This window comes from Aulonocara sp. 'chitande type north' Nkhata Bay, linkage group LG12, assembly GCF_057382095.1.
Source record: "Aulonocara sp. 'chitande type north' Nkhata Bay isolate Kocher_YH1m ecotype deep benthic linkage group LG12, A_spYH_male_GT1.1, whole genome shotgun sequence".
NCBI lineage: Eukaryota > Metazoa > Chordata > Actinopteri > Cichliformes > Cichlidae > Aulonocara > Aulonocara sp. 'chitande type north' Nkhata Bay.
This window is the reverse complement of record NC_141355.1, coordinates 6,671,603-6,688,262: the sequence shown is the minus strand read 5'-3', so window position 1 is coordinate 6,688,262 and position 16,660 is coordinate 6,671,603. Positions and strand designations below refer to the sequence as shown.

Genomic DNA, 16,660 nt, shown 5'->3' with positions numbered 1-16,660 from the left:
TCGTTTGTAGCACTCGAGAATAAATCGAGTTCAGACACAGTCAGGATTTGCGCAGGTATGCGACGGCAGAGCTCTGTTTCGTCAACACACATAATGCTGGACGCATCGTTTACTTCCTCTCCTTTAATTTCTCCTGGCACAACGGCAACCTCTCTAATGCTGCTTTGGTACTCTTCCCTTGCTCGCCGTTTCATTGCGTGTAGTTTTGAATCTTTAACTAGTTACACAGCTTTGCTTACACGTGCATTACCACTCACATCTGTTCCAATAGAGCTTTCTCATGGTCCGAGTTGTTCAGGTGCCTTTAGACAAACTTAGTGGGCTGTCATACATGTCAGTGACCTGACTGCTGGGGTGCTCTCCCCGTCTCTCATCTATGTGAAAGACCTCCACAGGGCCGTGCATATTTCTTTTAGAACTCAGATCTTTCCTACATTCATGCCTAACATCCAGACAACTCCAGTGTGTGAGAAGCACTACAGGAGAATTTACTGCATTTTAGTGTGAATGAATAGAAACACGTTTGGAAACAATGACACGGGCACCCACGTTTGCTGTCTAATTGGGTATTCCCCATCACACCCCTAACACACAGCAGGCTTCTGGAAGAAAATAAAGACATCAGACTCGACTACAAACAGTTAGAACGACACAAATAACATTGCTGATGTTGTTTGTAGATTTGAGCGTTTTTTTTCCCCAAGCATTCACATGTGCAAAGATTCTTTTTAATTAACTTAACCGGTACTAAAATGCACACCTGCACCCCATTTATATTGGCTATTACGCATTGGTTACCTCTCTGCCCGAGGCTGTGGCCAGCTTGGCTGGGCAGCCAGAGTAGACTGCAGGAAGTTGCGAGCTTCTCCAATTTGAGAAAGATTAAGGATTAGCAACTCTTGCAGCTTAGCTGTGTTTCTAACCAGATTAGAGTAGAAAAGCACTATATGCATGTGTATATATGTGCTTAACTGATTTATTAGACCACTTGTCATAAAAACAAGAAAACAAAACTATTTGAGAAATCTGTCAAAAACATTAAAACTAAAAATGACTTAAATCACATTTTTTATACCAGAAAAAAAACACTATGGACTTCTCTTAGAAGTCAGAAATGAATCAAGCATAACATTCAACAACTAATGTTTCTGTTCAGGAATGAAAATAAAGAAATGCATTTGGCATCTTAATGGAAAAATAGTTTTAATGTTTCTTTCCCTGCTTTCTGTAAATATGAACACTACAAACGTATATTTGCATTAAAAATAGCTGTCCATAACGTTGGATCAACCATTATGGAAACAGGAATTATGAAAAAAGTAAACGCTCTCTTTATGATTATGGACACTTTTGGGGGGGATGAGACAGATTACCCAATTGTTAGTCACAGCTGTAATTGTGCAGACACTTTCCCACACATGGATTAACCCTAGTCTTAAGACTAAAAGGGAAATTAAATTGAAAGCTCCACTGTTAAAATTTCTGAGCCCAACTTTAATCCAAGGCTGCTTTAAAGTAGCAGCACTAAATGACCGATTACGATGTCCTAGTATGTTCCCAGTATTGGATTCCTAGATTAGGCATGAAGAATTTATACTACGCCCTCTCGTCTGTGTGTAGAGGCAGCTTTCTTAAACAGGTTTGAGCCAGTCGCAGCATGCAGACACACTGGGACAGCAAACCAAACAGAGTAGCTCGAGGGTCTCTTGCTGTTGTCCTGCCTTTTGTTTTGTCGCCCTCCTCCTGCTGTCTTCAGCTCCATAGGAGAGCTGTGTATGGCTTACAGATCGTGCCTCTGAACATCAATAATAGAAGGCTCGCAGCACAGAGCGCAGAAAGGCCACAGGCAGCGGGACAACTTAATACCATTCAGTTACTAATTAACTAATTGAAAGACCAAGGTCTCTAAATCTGGAAGTACAAATAACTGATTATGTCTCTTTGTGCTCGTACAGAAAGTGATCATCCGTTTTAAAATGAGGCGTAAAATCAAGAGCAGAGCGAGTGTGAAATCTTGTGGCTCAGCCGCGTATTTGTCTGCGACGCTCAATGCGCTCTTATTACGGACAGTAATGAGAGCCAATAAAGAGCTGATTTATTGTTGGCGCTGATTCTTAATTTATTTATTTTTCCCTCTGGAGGATTTGTAGGTGGCAAGTGAAGCCTGTAAGGTCAATCACACAGAGCTGTAAAATGAGATGTATCCTGCATTGACCAGGGCCAAAGTGTAGAGGAGGCCCGGGGGAAGAGGGGAAAAGATATAGAGCCGGGAGAGCTTCAGTGGAAAGAAATGGACTCCATTTTTGTAAGTCCTCCTCTCCAGCTGTCATCCTGCTCTGTCCCATGGGGGGTTGCCACGGTGACAGGAGGCCACATGTCTTGGGGGTGTCGTTTTGGTCAAAGGACCCCATTGTTCTTGTGTTAAGCCGCCTTCAGTATGCCCGTCTGCCAGGGACAGGGGCTTCACACCCTTCACGTACACACACTCTCCCGCGCTCTCTCTCACAGACAACACACCCAACACCCACTCATATTATAGAGGTGCAGCAGTTTGGCTTCAACTCTATAAACTGCACATTTACAAAGATGATACAAGTTTTAAAAGAGACAAGAGCAGACAAACACACAGTGTCACAGTCGAGCAGAAAAACGCACACACACACACGAGCCTAGTCTGTGTGTTTTTTCTCTCTCCAAGCAGTAGCAGCCATCCATAAAGTTGAACTTCCACACATTTATATTATTCCCACTCTTGACAGTAGCATCATTTCCTGACGCACCCTCCCAGGAGCGGCACATCAATAAGCAGCAATTCTGCAAGAGTGCCACCAGATGGCAGTGTGGCCCCACTGCAGCCACACAACATCACATTAGTGGGTTTATGATTTTGTCCATCTGTCTTCCGGTGGGAATAGAGAGCAGAAAAAGGCCTTGGCAGATCACTAGTGGGGCCAAAAACCTCTGTCGTCCTTCAGCCAAGTGACTGACTTGATGTAAAAGGAGGCAGTCAATTACTCAGTGATGGATAGATTACAGTCATGCATCATTCTGCGAGCCAATTTTCCTATGTGAACTGAATCTGAAACTCAATTTGTTACTGCCCTCTGTGACAGATGGATGGAGCCGGTACTGAGCAACAGATTTTAAAAATCAATAACCGCTGGAACTTGGGTGGAGGTTAGAGGTCAATTTACTTTCAGGCATTTGGCCATGTTTAAAATACAGAACAGGACGGTTTATGCTAAAGGGAAAGCTGCTGCACTTGAACTCGAGTGACCACACACAGCTGGAACGTCACGTTTGTGGAGACAAGCGGCTGCTTTATTATCTGGATTAATTTGCTCTAAATGAATCTAAAGCATCCTTTTAAATGAACACAGTTTGTTCTAATGTGCCATCTTTACATGGAGGCAATATATTTAGTTAGAAGCAGATGCTTGTAAGGTTCAAACTGTACCTTACAAGCATCAACAACCACCACAACAACAACAACAACCACCAATCACAATTAAGCAGAATTACTTGAGCACATTCATTTAAGTTCTCTGTGTAAAGCCCGCCTGCCTTTGGCTGACACATTTGGTGAATGCGACACAGCCATCTTCGTCCAGCCTCAGGAGCAGATATTGACTTCATTTCCTGATCCAGTGACTTTGTAGAGGCAGACTGAAGATGCACTGTGATTACCAGCCGAGTGCCACGATATTGATTAGGTGGTCAGCAGAGATGATTGAGCTCTCAGCATATTGACTAGCTTAGTTACTGGAGGGAAACCACTCACAAATTGCTGGTCATCTCTAATAATTCACAGAGAAAGAAACAAAAGAAAAAAAAAAAAATCAATGTTTTAGCTAAGTGTAATCTCAGTTCATTAAGTTAGGTAAATGATCTCAGGAGGCATCTCCTGCCTCCTCAGGGAGTGACGGTTGGCTGGGCAGAGCAGCACTGAGCCGACGGCCCCGGGTCCTCCTGCGGGTCTCTTTGCTGGACTCGGGAGAGGTACGAGGCAGCCAGGTGAGTCCTGCACTGCTGCTGTTCTCAGCGTTGCTCTGGTTTCTCAGGCTGCGCCGCACTGAGCGCTGCCCTCTAGTGCAAACTGGTTTAAACACATCCTCAAAATTAAAGTCAGCTTGCCAGGGAGCAAGGTCCACATGAGCCGTTTCCCCCTCTTCCTGGCTATCAGAGCTTGACTGGATGTTTTCCTGTGAGCTTGCTGCTCGGTCTCCCTGTCTTTCCTCCTCCTCTTCACAGCTGGTTTGGTGCTTCTTTACATAGTTCTCCTGCTCCGCTGTCACTGAGCTGCTTACAGAGCTCCTCCTGCCATGCTTGGCTTTCCCGTGTGCTGGCTCTGTGCTGTTCAGGCAGTCTAAAGTAGGTACATGTGCACTCACGGGATATTCTGACTCTGTGCAGGGTGTATCTGCAGAGGTCTGGGCACAAAGTTCAACAGTGTCTTCTTGTCTCTCTTCATGTACAGAAGGGGTTCTTGTTGATAGCTCAAGGCTTGTAGTGGTTTGCTCTTCATAGAGCTGCTGCTCTGTCTCTCCTCTGGTCAGGTCACTGTCAGCGACACTGACCTTCCTTTTCTTCAGTCGTCTTCCTCTGACCCTCACCCCCAACAGCCTGCTGTCCTGCCCGGCACTTTTTTCACTCAAGCTGGGCGATGTGACAGAAACTTCTACAGTGGTTTCTGAGGCATTTGTCACAGCGAGGTCGTGTATCACTTGAGTTTCATTAGTTACCTCAGGATTCAGCTGGGTTTCCTGATCTGGAGCTGTGAAGAAAAATGAGGACAAAAGAAAAATCTCAGGAAAAAAATGTTTCCACTGGTTTCCCCTGAATCCAAAGGTTCTCATTTTTTAGGAACTAAAATAAAGTTTGACATCCAGACATTGATACCGTCTCCAACCACAGGTTAAATCACACACTGGCAACTTTCTTTTCCTTTTTTTTACCCTTACAGCTGATTGAAGGAGTCTCCTGTGCTGTTGGAGACTGACTGATGAAGGACAGCCTCTCGGTGATGGGACTCAGGGCGGGGTTCTTGGAGGCATATTCACGTGAGCCGTACAGCGAGCGGTCTACGTCCTTGTTCCATCGACGCGTTGTGCTGGAGGTCATCTGGGGACCAACAAACTGCAGTGTTAGAAATTTCTGCATTGACAAGCCTGCAGAAGCGTTAAAGCTGGCAAGTATCCACCTCTGATATGGTATGCAGAGTGTTTCGATCTTGCACATTTCATTAATAATACAATGATTATCTAATGCACAAACATATTTTATAAACACAAACATAAAATTGAAAAAAGCTGAAAATATTTTATCAATTAGCTCAAAGTTAAAGAAACTGCTGGAGAATGTTCACTCATGCTCTTGGGCAAATGTGTGTTATGGATATAAAACCTTTAAGATGGAAAACTGAATCCCTGCAGGAGTAATAATCTGCTTCATCCTCCGATTCTTACGATTCTGCTTCGGTGACACTTTGTGCTCATCAGTGTGTCTTGTAGTCAGACAGCACTTTCATTTTCATCAGCTGTCTGCATTTCATGGAGTGTAATAGGGCTGCGCGATATGACCAAAATCTCACATCCCGATAACGATATATATCACAAAAAAGTGCAATGTGTGTAAATTCTGTGAATCTCAGGCAACTAAACTTGTGTGAAGTGTTTTCAGCTGGGCGTCGTGTACCTGGAGTCGAGTGTTTTGACCAATGCATGAAGCTATATATTTTTAGATATAAGTTATAACAGCTGCCCTTTTCTTTGTATTCATTACACGGCGTGCTGCGGAGAAAAGCCCGTTCTAACATTTGAGTCTAAGTTTTATTTTGAGCACCTGACGGCTCTTTTTTGCTTCTCATCCGTAAACTCTCTCCATACTCTTTCACGTGATTCTTGCGTAGGTGGTAGACGGGTTTGTGTGTGTTTGAGTCTGTGGTGGGAACCGGTTTGAGCATAATTTGCATGATACATTTTTCTGGTCCTTGTCAGACCTTTCATAATTAACCAGGTCCCTCTGTTTGGTGCTAACTGGTTCTGTATAATCTTCACTGGCCATGCTGGTATTCTTCGTGGCTGCATCCACATTGTGACCATCGAAACAATGAAAAAAATAAACTGTATTTTGCGACACCACGAGACAAATTATAGCGTATAATATGAAACGATAGATGTTCTAATTCTGTCATCCGATATATTTCATCATATCGCACAGCCTGAGAGTGTAACTGAAGAAGTTGTTTGACAGATCTGAACACAGAGCTTTAAATACAGTCCTGACTGGGAGCATTAATCTATGAAGAAAAAAACAAACCTAAAGTACGGCTACAGTTTGTGTCTAAGGGGGAAATTTTTTATTTTGCCTGTGAGGGTTCTCCCTGCTTCCCAGGACTGGACACTTTGCAGCCATTCAGTGTTCGACAGCAGCTCTCTCTCTCATAACCGTGTAAACACTGGGCTGCATCTGACTGGGCGAACGCCTCACGTGGGCTTTCAAACTGAAAACAACATGATGGCTTGTTTGCCAACTTTCTTTGGGATATGTTTGTGAAAACATGCGAGGTGAGAAAGAAGACATTGAGTTGCTTAATCTGTCCTCATTTTAGTTCCACCGGCTGGTTTAAACCAAACACAGATATTTTACTTCAAGCATCCGATCTGACACGATGCTGCCAGAATACTAGACCCGTTACACAGACGATGAACAGGAAGTGTGGAAATGATGGATCCCGTGGACATGAGCTGGGCACTGCACACTCAGTAAGTGGACTGCAGTAATGTGAGCTTCAGTCTAGACAGCTATCAGGACCCTGTGTGCTTGACCTGCCCTGGGCTAAACCCATTTCACTTATCCTACCTTTTTTATGCTTTGCACTAGTGAAGTGTTGACACATGAAAATGTAATGCACATTCAACTAAAGTACTGAAAATGGGAAGAATAGGGAAAAGAAAATAGAAAAGTGACATGTGGATGTTAGGTGATCATAGTGTGTTGGGGAAAAAGTCTAGTAAGAGCATGTATGTTTAAAAATAAATCACTGTCACACAAATGCTTCCACATAGTCAACTGCAGTACGTGTCCAGTCGGCAAACGCATGATTACAGTGGTTTTGTCAATGTTTTATCTTATTCTGTGCTTTGTTTCCTTTTCCTTCTGCCCTATTGTGACTTCCTACCCTACTCACTGTGAATACATGGATGTTGTAAATACCATCACATTTCCTTGAATTAAAAAAAGAAAAAAAAGAAAAAGGTAGTGATGTATATGTTTGTGAGCTGTTTAATGAGGTAGGTATTTAATAATCGTGGAAATTAGTTTGGGTCTGCTGCAGACATGCCAGAAATTACCGGTGGCTGGCAGTGTTACCCCTCAGCCTCCTAGTACTATTGACTAAGTGTGAAACTAGTCAATAGTACCAATTTCAAAATTGTATGTTGCCTCATTTCAGTTATCGCATTCACATGATTTTCAGAAAGCTCTAACCTTGAGGTTACCAGGAATCAAACCTGTCCCAAATGTGAAACTTCTATGTTGCCTCATTCTTAAGTTATTGCATTAACAAATTTGCGTGTCTATGCTGCCTGCCTGCCCGCCCGGCAGGGTGACGACAGTACACTCACCATCGTTTTACAGTTGAGTGGATAAAAAAAAAAACTGGATGGATCAACTATTGTGTTGTTTTTTTGTTTGTTTTAAAACAGGATCTCTTGACAACAAAAACACAGATCATCTCCAAATTTTTCTATGATTGAAAGACTAAAAAGGTTGTGATCTGTCTATTCATCTGGTCTATCCCCAACAGTACACAAAAGTCACGCTTAGGGCTGCTCGATTATGGCAAAAATAATAATCACGATTATTTTCACTGAAATTGAGATCTCGATTATTTGACGATATTTATTTAACAATAACAATGTATTGAATAATGACTTTAAAGATTGTCATAAAATAGTGTGCAAATACTGATAACAGTGCAAATGTTTGCAATATAAAAAATAAATGAAAAATGTAAACATCTGTTTAGTGAACGTTGCAGTGTTGCTCTGTGGTGCAGCTACGACACTGTAGCAAAGTTTACACACTATGTCTACTTGATCCACGTCTGACTCCGCGAACCCATAATGTTTCCACACCACTGAAGTTTTTTTTACCTCTCTTTTCAACCAACAGCAGTCACTCTCCTCTCCAAATAACTTCTGCTTAGCTTTCCGAGCTTCCCTCGGGTCCTCTTAATCAGCGGTCCCCAACCCCCGGGCCTCGGACCGGTACCGGTCCGTGAGTCGTTTGGTACCGGGCCGCGAGAGTTGAGGCTCAGGTGTGAAATGTATAGTTTTCAGGGTTTTTATCGGTTTTCAGCGTTATTTTGTTATCGTTTACTCAGTTTTCCTTGGTCTTTTCACGTGTTATGAATAAATTTTTTTTTCGGTACTGGTACTAGTTTTATTTTGTTGTATTTATCCGCGACACCTTAAAGGCCGGTCCATGAAAATATTGTCGGGCATAAACCGGTCCGTGGCGCAAAAAAGGTTGGGGACCGCTGCTCTCCGTGTTGCCAACTCCTCAGTAAGGAAAATCGCTATTGGCTGTCCTAAAAGTCGCTAGAAGTCGCCAAATGACGTCACCGCCTAATTTGTATAATTGGTCATGCTAATGTAATTGTAAGCTACGTTGTTGGAGAGAGAAATAACATCGTGGAAGAGACATAAAGTGAGTAAAAAACGTCCTAAATGCAGTTAGAATTTATTTAGAACTACAAATTAAATTTCTTTTAGCAATTATTGTTTTTTAATGTCACAATTCCAACCCTGCTCCTTTATCCGGGCCTGGACTGGCAAAAGTGACCCGAAATTGGCGCTCTGGTGGAGTTACTTTGTGTGTGAGAGTGTTTGTTTATAAGTAGTTTTAAACCTTGTGATCCACAAAACAGCATAACAGTAAAAGAAGAACTGACTGCGTTACAGTCAGTGCGGGAGCAGCGGCTTCACTCATGCGAGATTCATTTGCCCTTTGGACGCATAGGTGTGAACATCTCCTGCCCTGATAACAGCGGGGGAGGACTATCCTCCGCCTGGGAGAGCTTTGGCACGGGTGAGGTGCCCACGGCAGCACCCGCTGCTTGTTGAGAGAGCGATACGCGTTTTCACGTCAAAAAGTCGTCATAAATAAGTCTCCAATAATACCAGAAAAAGTCGCCAGATTTGTCGCTAGTCGCTTTTTAGAAAAAAAGTCGCTAAGGGGGTCTGAAAACTCGCTAAATATAGCGACAAAGTCGCTAAGTTGGCAACACTGGCTGCTCTTAATTGTTGTGAAACGTGTTCGAAATGCAGAGAGGTGTGCTGGATTTGCCACACGGAGCAGCGCGAGAGTAAAGCACGAGGGAGGGGCTAATAATCTGCTCAGTCATTTTTAATGATCGTTGAAAGCCCAGATCGTAATCGTGATTAAAATTCGATTAATTGAGCAGCCCTAGTCACGCTTGATACACATCTCAGATTAGGGCTGGGCGATGACCCAAAATTCATATCTCTATAATTTTTAGCTGGATGGCGATATAAGATATATATCTCGATATTTTTTTAAGCCATAAAGTAAGAACAAAAAGAGTTCTTAGTTAAAGCTGTTTCCCAGATGTCACACAGGCACTTTTATTAACATACAGCATAGATGTACATGAAAAAAAATTACTCAAAAAGAAATTATGCTCCATAAATAAACTAAAACAATGTTGTTTTTGTGTATAACAAAAAGCTCACAATTGTGCAGTCAAAATGTAAACAAAGACGCTGAGCATAATAACAAAGACAGATTTCACAGCTGCTCTGTTCCCGAGTTTTACTGCGTGACTGACAGCCTGGAGTTTGAAATCCGCTTCGTAACCATGACTCTGAACAGGTGCCATTTATGGTCCTTATACACACAATACGGTAATATTACGTTGAAGCACAGTACGTATCACTCCGCGAGGCTCCTCGGTAGCCGTAATGCTCCGACAATCCATCAAGCGGTGCAGCTCCGTAGCTTAGCAAAGTCGTACTAAAATCGGTTCGCGGTCATCAAGCACAACCAAAATTCATACATAAGGCGCGCTGTCAACTTTTGAGAAAATGAAAGAATTTTAGGCCGTGCAGCCCAGAGTGGTTAGGTCATTAGCTTGGTTAGCTCGTTGACACCGTCCAGCCTCACGCACGGGGCGATGCGCAGTAACTCGTTAGCAGAGATTTGCCGCGTCCATTTTGTCGCTGCCTGCAGGTGAAGCGATGGGGGAGGAGGAGTTGTGTTCAGTGAAGGAGAGAGGCGAGGCGGAGTAATGTTGCGTAGAGACAAAAGTGGACAAAAGAGAGGCAAACTTGTGGCTCCACAAGTATAATTATAACGTAACATATACTATATCGATATTAAGGATATTGTCACATCTTATCTCGTATAAAAATATATCGATATATCACCCAGCCCTATCTCAGATGCGAGGTCATGGTTCAGTAGGTTCTCAGTACAATAGTGAAATAAGAATATAAACCCAATAACATTAATCTTAATGTAACAGTTAAGGAACCCGGATGCTGAAAAAGTGATAAAAGCTTATCAGTTTACCGATGCTAACAATACAGGATTAGGATGACATATCACACAAAGGTCCTAGACAGAATTTTCATCTGGAACGCTGCCCCAATTTGAATGTCCTGATCTGGAAGTCGGAACAATCCCAAAAACCCAGAGTTAACGATCCAAAAGGGCAGCAGTATCTTGGATTCATGGATAAGAGTCTATCCATGAATGTCCTCAGCGTTGTTCTTACATTAAGTATTATGCTGTATTGCTTGATATAGATGAATTCCTTTTTTTCATGCTTTTCCAATTTTCCTATTGGTACACACCAACTTGGAATTCTAACATCCCACTCCCGAGGTAACTGGAGGATGGCATAACATAAAAAGTGTTGTTCATGCAAACCTTTACACCAATCCAGATTTGACCTATGGAGTGTCATTCCCACCAGTATACACTGTACATGTATGTCCGTGTGGGCTGCATAAGCAAAACCCTTCACTGTGTGTAGCCGAATACTACATAAATGGATCCATATGGTTTCATGGTATTCCACTTCTATTAATCAGCAGAAACATTTCACCCTGTGTAAGTTGCTTTGCTGCCAGCTTTAAAATCCAAACCTAACAATATGCTATAACAGGTCCTTGTAGAACCCATTATTAAAGGGGTCATAACAACCATCTGCCTCTCTTCATTGGCAGTGAGGCGGTGGAGAGGGTGAGCAGTTTTAAATTCTTGGGGGTAACTGTGACCGAGGACCTGTCCTGGGGCAACCATATCACCTCAGTTGTACGGAAGGCCCAACAGCGCCTCTACTACCTGAGGAGACTGCGGAGCGCACACATTCCCAGATCTCTGATGTTGAACTTCTACAACTGTGCCATCAGCAGCGTTCTGACGTATGGATTTCTAGTGTGGTTCCCCAGCTGCACCAAGGCCGATCAGCAAGCACTCCAGCGGGTGGTGAAAGAAGCTGGCAGAATTATTGGAACAAGTCTGCCAGAGATCAGTAATATCTTCCCCACTCGCTGTCTGAGGAGGGTGCACAGTATCCTGCGGGACCAACATCACCCTGCGCGCCACCTTTTCCATCTGCTGCCCTCAGGTAGAAGGTACAGGTCTATACAGGCCAGAACATCCAGACTGGCCAACAGCCTGTATCCACAGGCTGTGAGGCTCCTGAACTCTCTGCCCCCCTCTCACGGACAATAACCATATCCAACTTCTTAATAGCAATGAACTGGTCTGCATTGGTGCATCATATCTTTATTCTCTTCCCCCTCCTGCCCCCCCCCTCTTTCTTAAATAGATAACTATCATATCTGATATCATATCTCACAGTACAATAATATTGAATGGGTTGCATTGTTGTATTTTGTCATGTTTCTCAGGTCTTTGTCTGAATTTCTACGAACATTATTGCTAAGGATTGTCTTATTGCATTGGAGTCACACTGGGTTAAATATGTACACTTGGGTTTTAAGGGGTATTTATTATTTTCTTCTTTTTTTTTGGGTTGTATGGAAGCCCCAAACGCAATTTCATTGTTCTTGACAATGACAATAAATAAATAAATACTAAATACTAAATACTTCATGGTGTGGAAATTTGCATAGTCAGATCAAACCGTAACGTCTCCTCTGGTTCTGTGCCACAATATACACCTCACCACTACGATATAAAGCACAAACAATCTCACTTTGTCTCATCAAACTTCTTTGTGTAATTATCTGTGACAGCAGTGTTGACTCTCCACTCATGCACAACTTTATGAATAAGGATCAGCATTACCACTATACATGATATCACAGATGTGCTATTTGCAGCTCTATATGGGCCATATTAACATGAATACATACTCACTATGACCTTAAGTCATAGTCAGATTGTGTAGCCATCTTCTACATGACAGCTTGTAAAAAGACAATTCTGCAAAGCCCTCAGTGAAGTGATGGAAGGAGAAATCAAACAAGCACACTCATCCAACTCACCTTCATCTTCCCAGAGGCCAACTTGGCAGCAGACCGTGCCGACCTCTTCACAGGTTCACTCTCTTCTGGCAGCTGGGGGAACAGAAACCTTTACCCCAGGATATATTATATAGACTCTCTCTCTCTCTCTCTCTCTCTCTCTCACACTCACACACACACACACACACACACACACACACACACACACACACACACACTACAAGTCCTTAAATGTGATTAAGCTCACATCCAGCAGAATTAAACAGTAGATTAGATTGGAACATGTTATGACCTCCAAATGATTAAGAAAAGAAAAAAAAGGCCATCTTTGCTTCTAAATGGACATTTGTACACGTGAATCATGCAGTTTATGGGAACAGCATACCTTCCTCTTTCGGCTGCTGGAGCAAGCTTGAGGTTCGCTTCCAAGTCCTTGTTTTGGTGCTGACTGCAAGAGGAAATTGCACAGAATAAAATTCTCTAGAGGATGGTAATAAATTATTTTGGTAGAGTATTTTGTTTAACATTCCCATGAGCTCACAGAGATGTATCCTAGAATTTGAAGGAAAAAAAAAATCTTAAATGTGGCAGACCTTTCTCCTTCTGTTGCTGGATCGGGCTGCAGTTGGACCTCCAACTCCAGCGTCTGGTTGCTTCTCCTTCTCTGGCAGGGAGTCAGGCTCAGACTGGTCATCCATCTGGGAGGTTGTGCTGGGGTTGGTGTCAGACTCTGGGGGAAAACCTACAGTATTACAGCTGAAAAGACTTCTGTTTGAGATTATAGCAATAACTGATTATAACAACTCGGCTGATTAGCGTGGAAAAATGATTCACACAAATTAATACAGTCCAACTGACAAAAGGAACTGTGCAGCTTTTAAACCAACAGGAGGAGGTTTAAGGATGCCTCTCATTCTGACTTCTCTGATTGTTTTAATCTTTCTTTTATAATTAGAGAGGCAGAAGGCGGCTTAATTTCTTAATATGATGTAAAAATAAAAATCCTGACGTGATTCAGCTCCACACAACAAGGTCTTTTACGCTGGTGTACTCAGATTTGCTGGAGAAATAGAGGTTACAGAAGTAGATCGATGAGGACAGGAAGCTAAGTGACAATTAAAAGAAAAAAAGCTATGACAGCTGTTTACCTGTCAGAAGCTGAGAGAGAGACTCCTCGTAGAAGGCACTGTTTAAATTCAATGGCTGGGCATCCCACGCCCATTCTGAAAATGAAACAAATGAAAGAAAGCTGTTATCGTATCAGAGCTGAATTGCATTCCACTGGAGACAATAAGCCATCTCTCTCAGGGTCAATAAACTGTAATCAACCTGTATCACTCGCCACAGCAGAGCCAATCTCCTCCACCGAAGGGAAAACAATCTAGGACCAGAAAATAGAAAAGCAGTATTATTTACTGATGACTAATATTTATAATCAAGACCAGATCGTGGGTCATATCCTGAGCCTTGCAGAGAACAGACAAGAGCTAACAGCAGCAGGTAGCAGACAATAATTGTTACGCCCCCACATGAAAGCAAGGCGAAGAGGGTGGGGGACAGTAACAGTTGGATCCGGGTTGAAATGAAAAGGACACCAGGCAGAGGTGTTTAACACAAAATAAATCTATTATAATTAATTAACCCAATAATCATATAAGCAGTAACAAAAGAAGGAGACAGCAACGCTGCTTTAATGATAAATCAGACAGGCCAACCCAAAGAGATGGTGACCGCTTCAACTAAGAAAACAACTATAAGGCTTCAACAGAAAAAGACAGCAACGCTGCTATTAGCAATAACCAGGCAGGCCAAACCAGGAAATGGAGGCCGCCGTCACTTAAGCAAAACCACTGCCCAGTTGAGTTACTCGCAACAAGCCACACACGGTGGGTGGGTGGGTGGGTCGGTCACTCACTCACTCACACCCACACTGCTCTCCTCCAGCTTATTTCACCTCTGGAAGGTAATTGGTGGTAAACGAGGGCAGATGAGCAGCAGGTGGGGTAGAGAGAGACAAGGGGAGGGACAAGAAAGAAGGAGGAGGAGAGGACAACACCACGCCCACACACTCCCACGTCCTCACAGGATGTAACAATAATAGATAACAGGGCGGTTACAAACAGACGAACAAATTATCTTGTGGAAAGCCTGTTTGTAGCTGATGTCATTGGAAAATGTTAATGTTTTGTAACTAAGATTTTATTACATGTAAAGTGTAATCATCATACTGGCAACACAGTTTAATCTCATCTACCTTTCCCTCCTCTTCGTCTCCCTCAGAGTGCATTCTGGACTTGCAAGGCATTGTGAGTGTAGGAGAAGCACCAAACGCAGTCGGGCTGCTGAAGTCGGGCCGACATTCGGGTGTCTTGGATTCACTCTGCGGTGTCTTCAGCACTGAACGAAGGTCTAAGCTCCCACCAGGAGTTTGTGGTCGGGCCGGTGTGCCTCCCTTTTGTAACGGGGTGCTCGGAGGCAGGTTCTTATCGAAAAACTCAGGAGAGAGGGGACCTCCAAAACGCACACGTTTCTTCTTCTTTGTCATCGTTGTGGGTGTCCCGTTGGACTCTTCCTCTCCTGCAAGATAGAAAATCCATACAATGCACAAAAATGTACTTTCTTTTCTCCAGGAGTCATTGTGTAATAAACACCAAGAGAGACTTTGAGATATTATAGATTAGCCTTGTTTTGTCTAATCATCTGAAACGTGAATAAACACTGAATTAAGGTTTTTGATAGAGGAAAAAAGTCAGACCGGCATAGTTTGTATATTTGTAGGGCTGAAAATTTGTTTATCAACATGACAATCCAATCCACCAAAATCCAGGTCTTCGTGTCAGAGTTACAATTAGGTTATTGTTAGGTTTAGGGTAAGGGTTAGGCATTCATTTTTGATGTTAGGGTTAGGCTAAGCAGGTAGGGAAAGCATTATGTCAATGGGATGTCCCCACAAGGATAGCAAACCAGACGTGCGTGCGTGCGTGCGTGTACGTAGCCAGTGTCGGTATAAGACTGTCGAAGTTACTGTTTAAAGAAGAAGAAGAAGAAGAAAAAAAAAAAAAAAAAAAAAAAAAAAGATGTGCATGATGACAAAATGAGAAAACATTTTTTTAAAGTTGTGTATTTGGAATCAGTACATTCTGATCTGGTATTTACAAATAGAAGTGGGTGTTTGGTGCAGCAAGACACATCACACAACTGTTATCAGACTAGGGCTGCCACAAACGATTATTTTGATAGTCGACTAATCAGAACGTGCATCTATTGGACGTAAAACGTACAGCTTATTGCACCAGCAGCATCTGCTCTTATATAACTATCATTAGCTTACAGCTTGAAGTAGAGCTGGGCGATAGAACGATAACGATATGTATCGCGATATAACTTTTCCTCGATAGAAAAATTAAGCTATCGCGATAGACCTTGCCGCTAGTCCTCTTTAAAAAAAAAGAAAAAAAAAAAAAGAACAGCCAATCCAAATTAAGTAGCGCAGAGCCGAACCAATCACAGCCGCAGCGTCACGTCGCGTGACTTGTTACGTACAGCACAAGTGCCAAGCCGCACGTGTGTTTGTTTGGGAAGCAGCCAGCGGGTAATGGAGGAAATGAGTGTGCCGACTAGAAAAATCAACCGAGCGTGACCGAAGGTTACCGAAGAGAAAACAGATGATGGTTCCAACGCCGGAGAGATTGTCGAACGGAAGAGCCATAGAAGTTCCGTAGTGTGAAGGTATTTTGGCTATTTCAAGTCTGACAAAAAACAGCGTAGCGTGCACTGTAAATGTGCCGAAAGCAAGTCTGGAAATACAATAAACTGGTGCATGCGCTACGTCCACACGTACCCGGGTATTTTTGAAAACGCTGATTTTTCTATGCGTTTGCGCCTTTCGTCCACACGTAAACGGCGTTTTTGGTCACTGAAAACAAAGATTTTTAAAAACTCCGGCCAGGGTGGATATTTTTGAAAACTTCGTTTTTGCATTTACGTGTGGACTAGAAAAACTGAGAAAACGCAGCGTCCAAGGTGTGCGCATTTGTTTGACGTCACACTGTGCGCCACGTTATTGTTTCGGTGAAATGAATTTCTACAATACTGTTACTGTTAATTCTACTCTCTGCAGTGTTTAAATGCTTACA

At 42.8% G+C, this 16,660-nt stretch overlaps 1 protein-coding gene across 1 annotated transcript in view; it reads right to left on the bottom strand.

Annotated features, from left to right (window-relative positions):
- Positions 1 to 1,186: 1,186 nt before the first annotated feature.
- cdca2 (cell division cycle associated 2) overlaps positions 1,187 to 16,660 on the bottom strand; it is a 32,190-nt gene continuing 16,716 nt past the window's right edge. Inside the window, exons 7-14 of the mRNA XM_086313361.1 lie at positions 14,779 to 15,101; positions 13,854 to 13,905; positions 13,673 to 13,747; positions 13,118 to 13,254; positions 12,910 to 12,972; positions 12,546 to 12,617; positions 4,956 to 5,121; positions 1,187 to 4,774 (exon numbers count right to left, since the gene is read on the bottom strand). Coding sequence (XP_086169487.1) covers positions 3,891 to 4,774; positions 4,956 to 5,121; positions 12,546 to 12,617; positions 12,910 to 12,972; positions 13,118 to 13,254; positions 13,673 to 13,747; positions 13,854 to 13,905; positions 14,779 to 15,101 — 1,772 coding nt within the window. The 3' untranslated portion in view covers positions 1,187 to 3,890. The remainder of the gene's footprint in view (positions 4,775 to 4,955; positions 5,122 to 12,545; positions 12,618 to 12,909; positions 12,973 to 13,117; positions 13,255 to 13,672; positions 13,748 to 13,853; positions 13,906 to 14,778; positions 15,102 to 16,660) is intronic.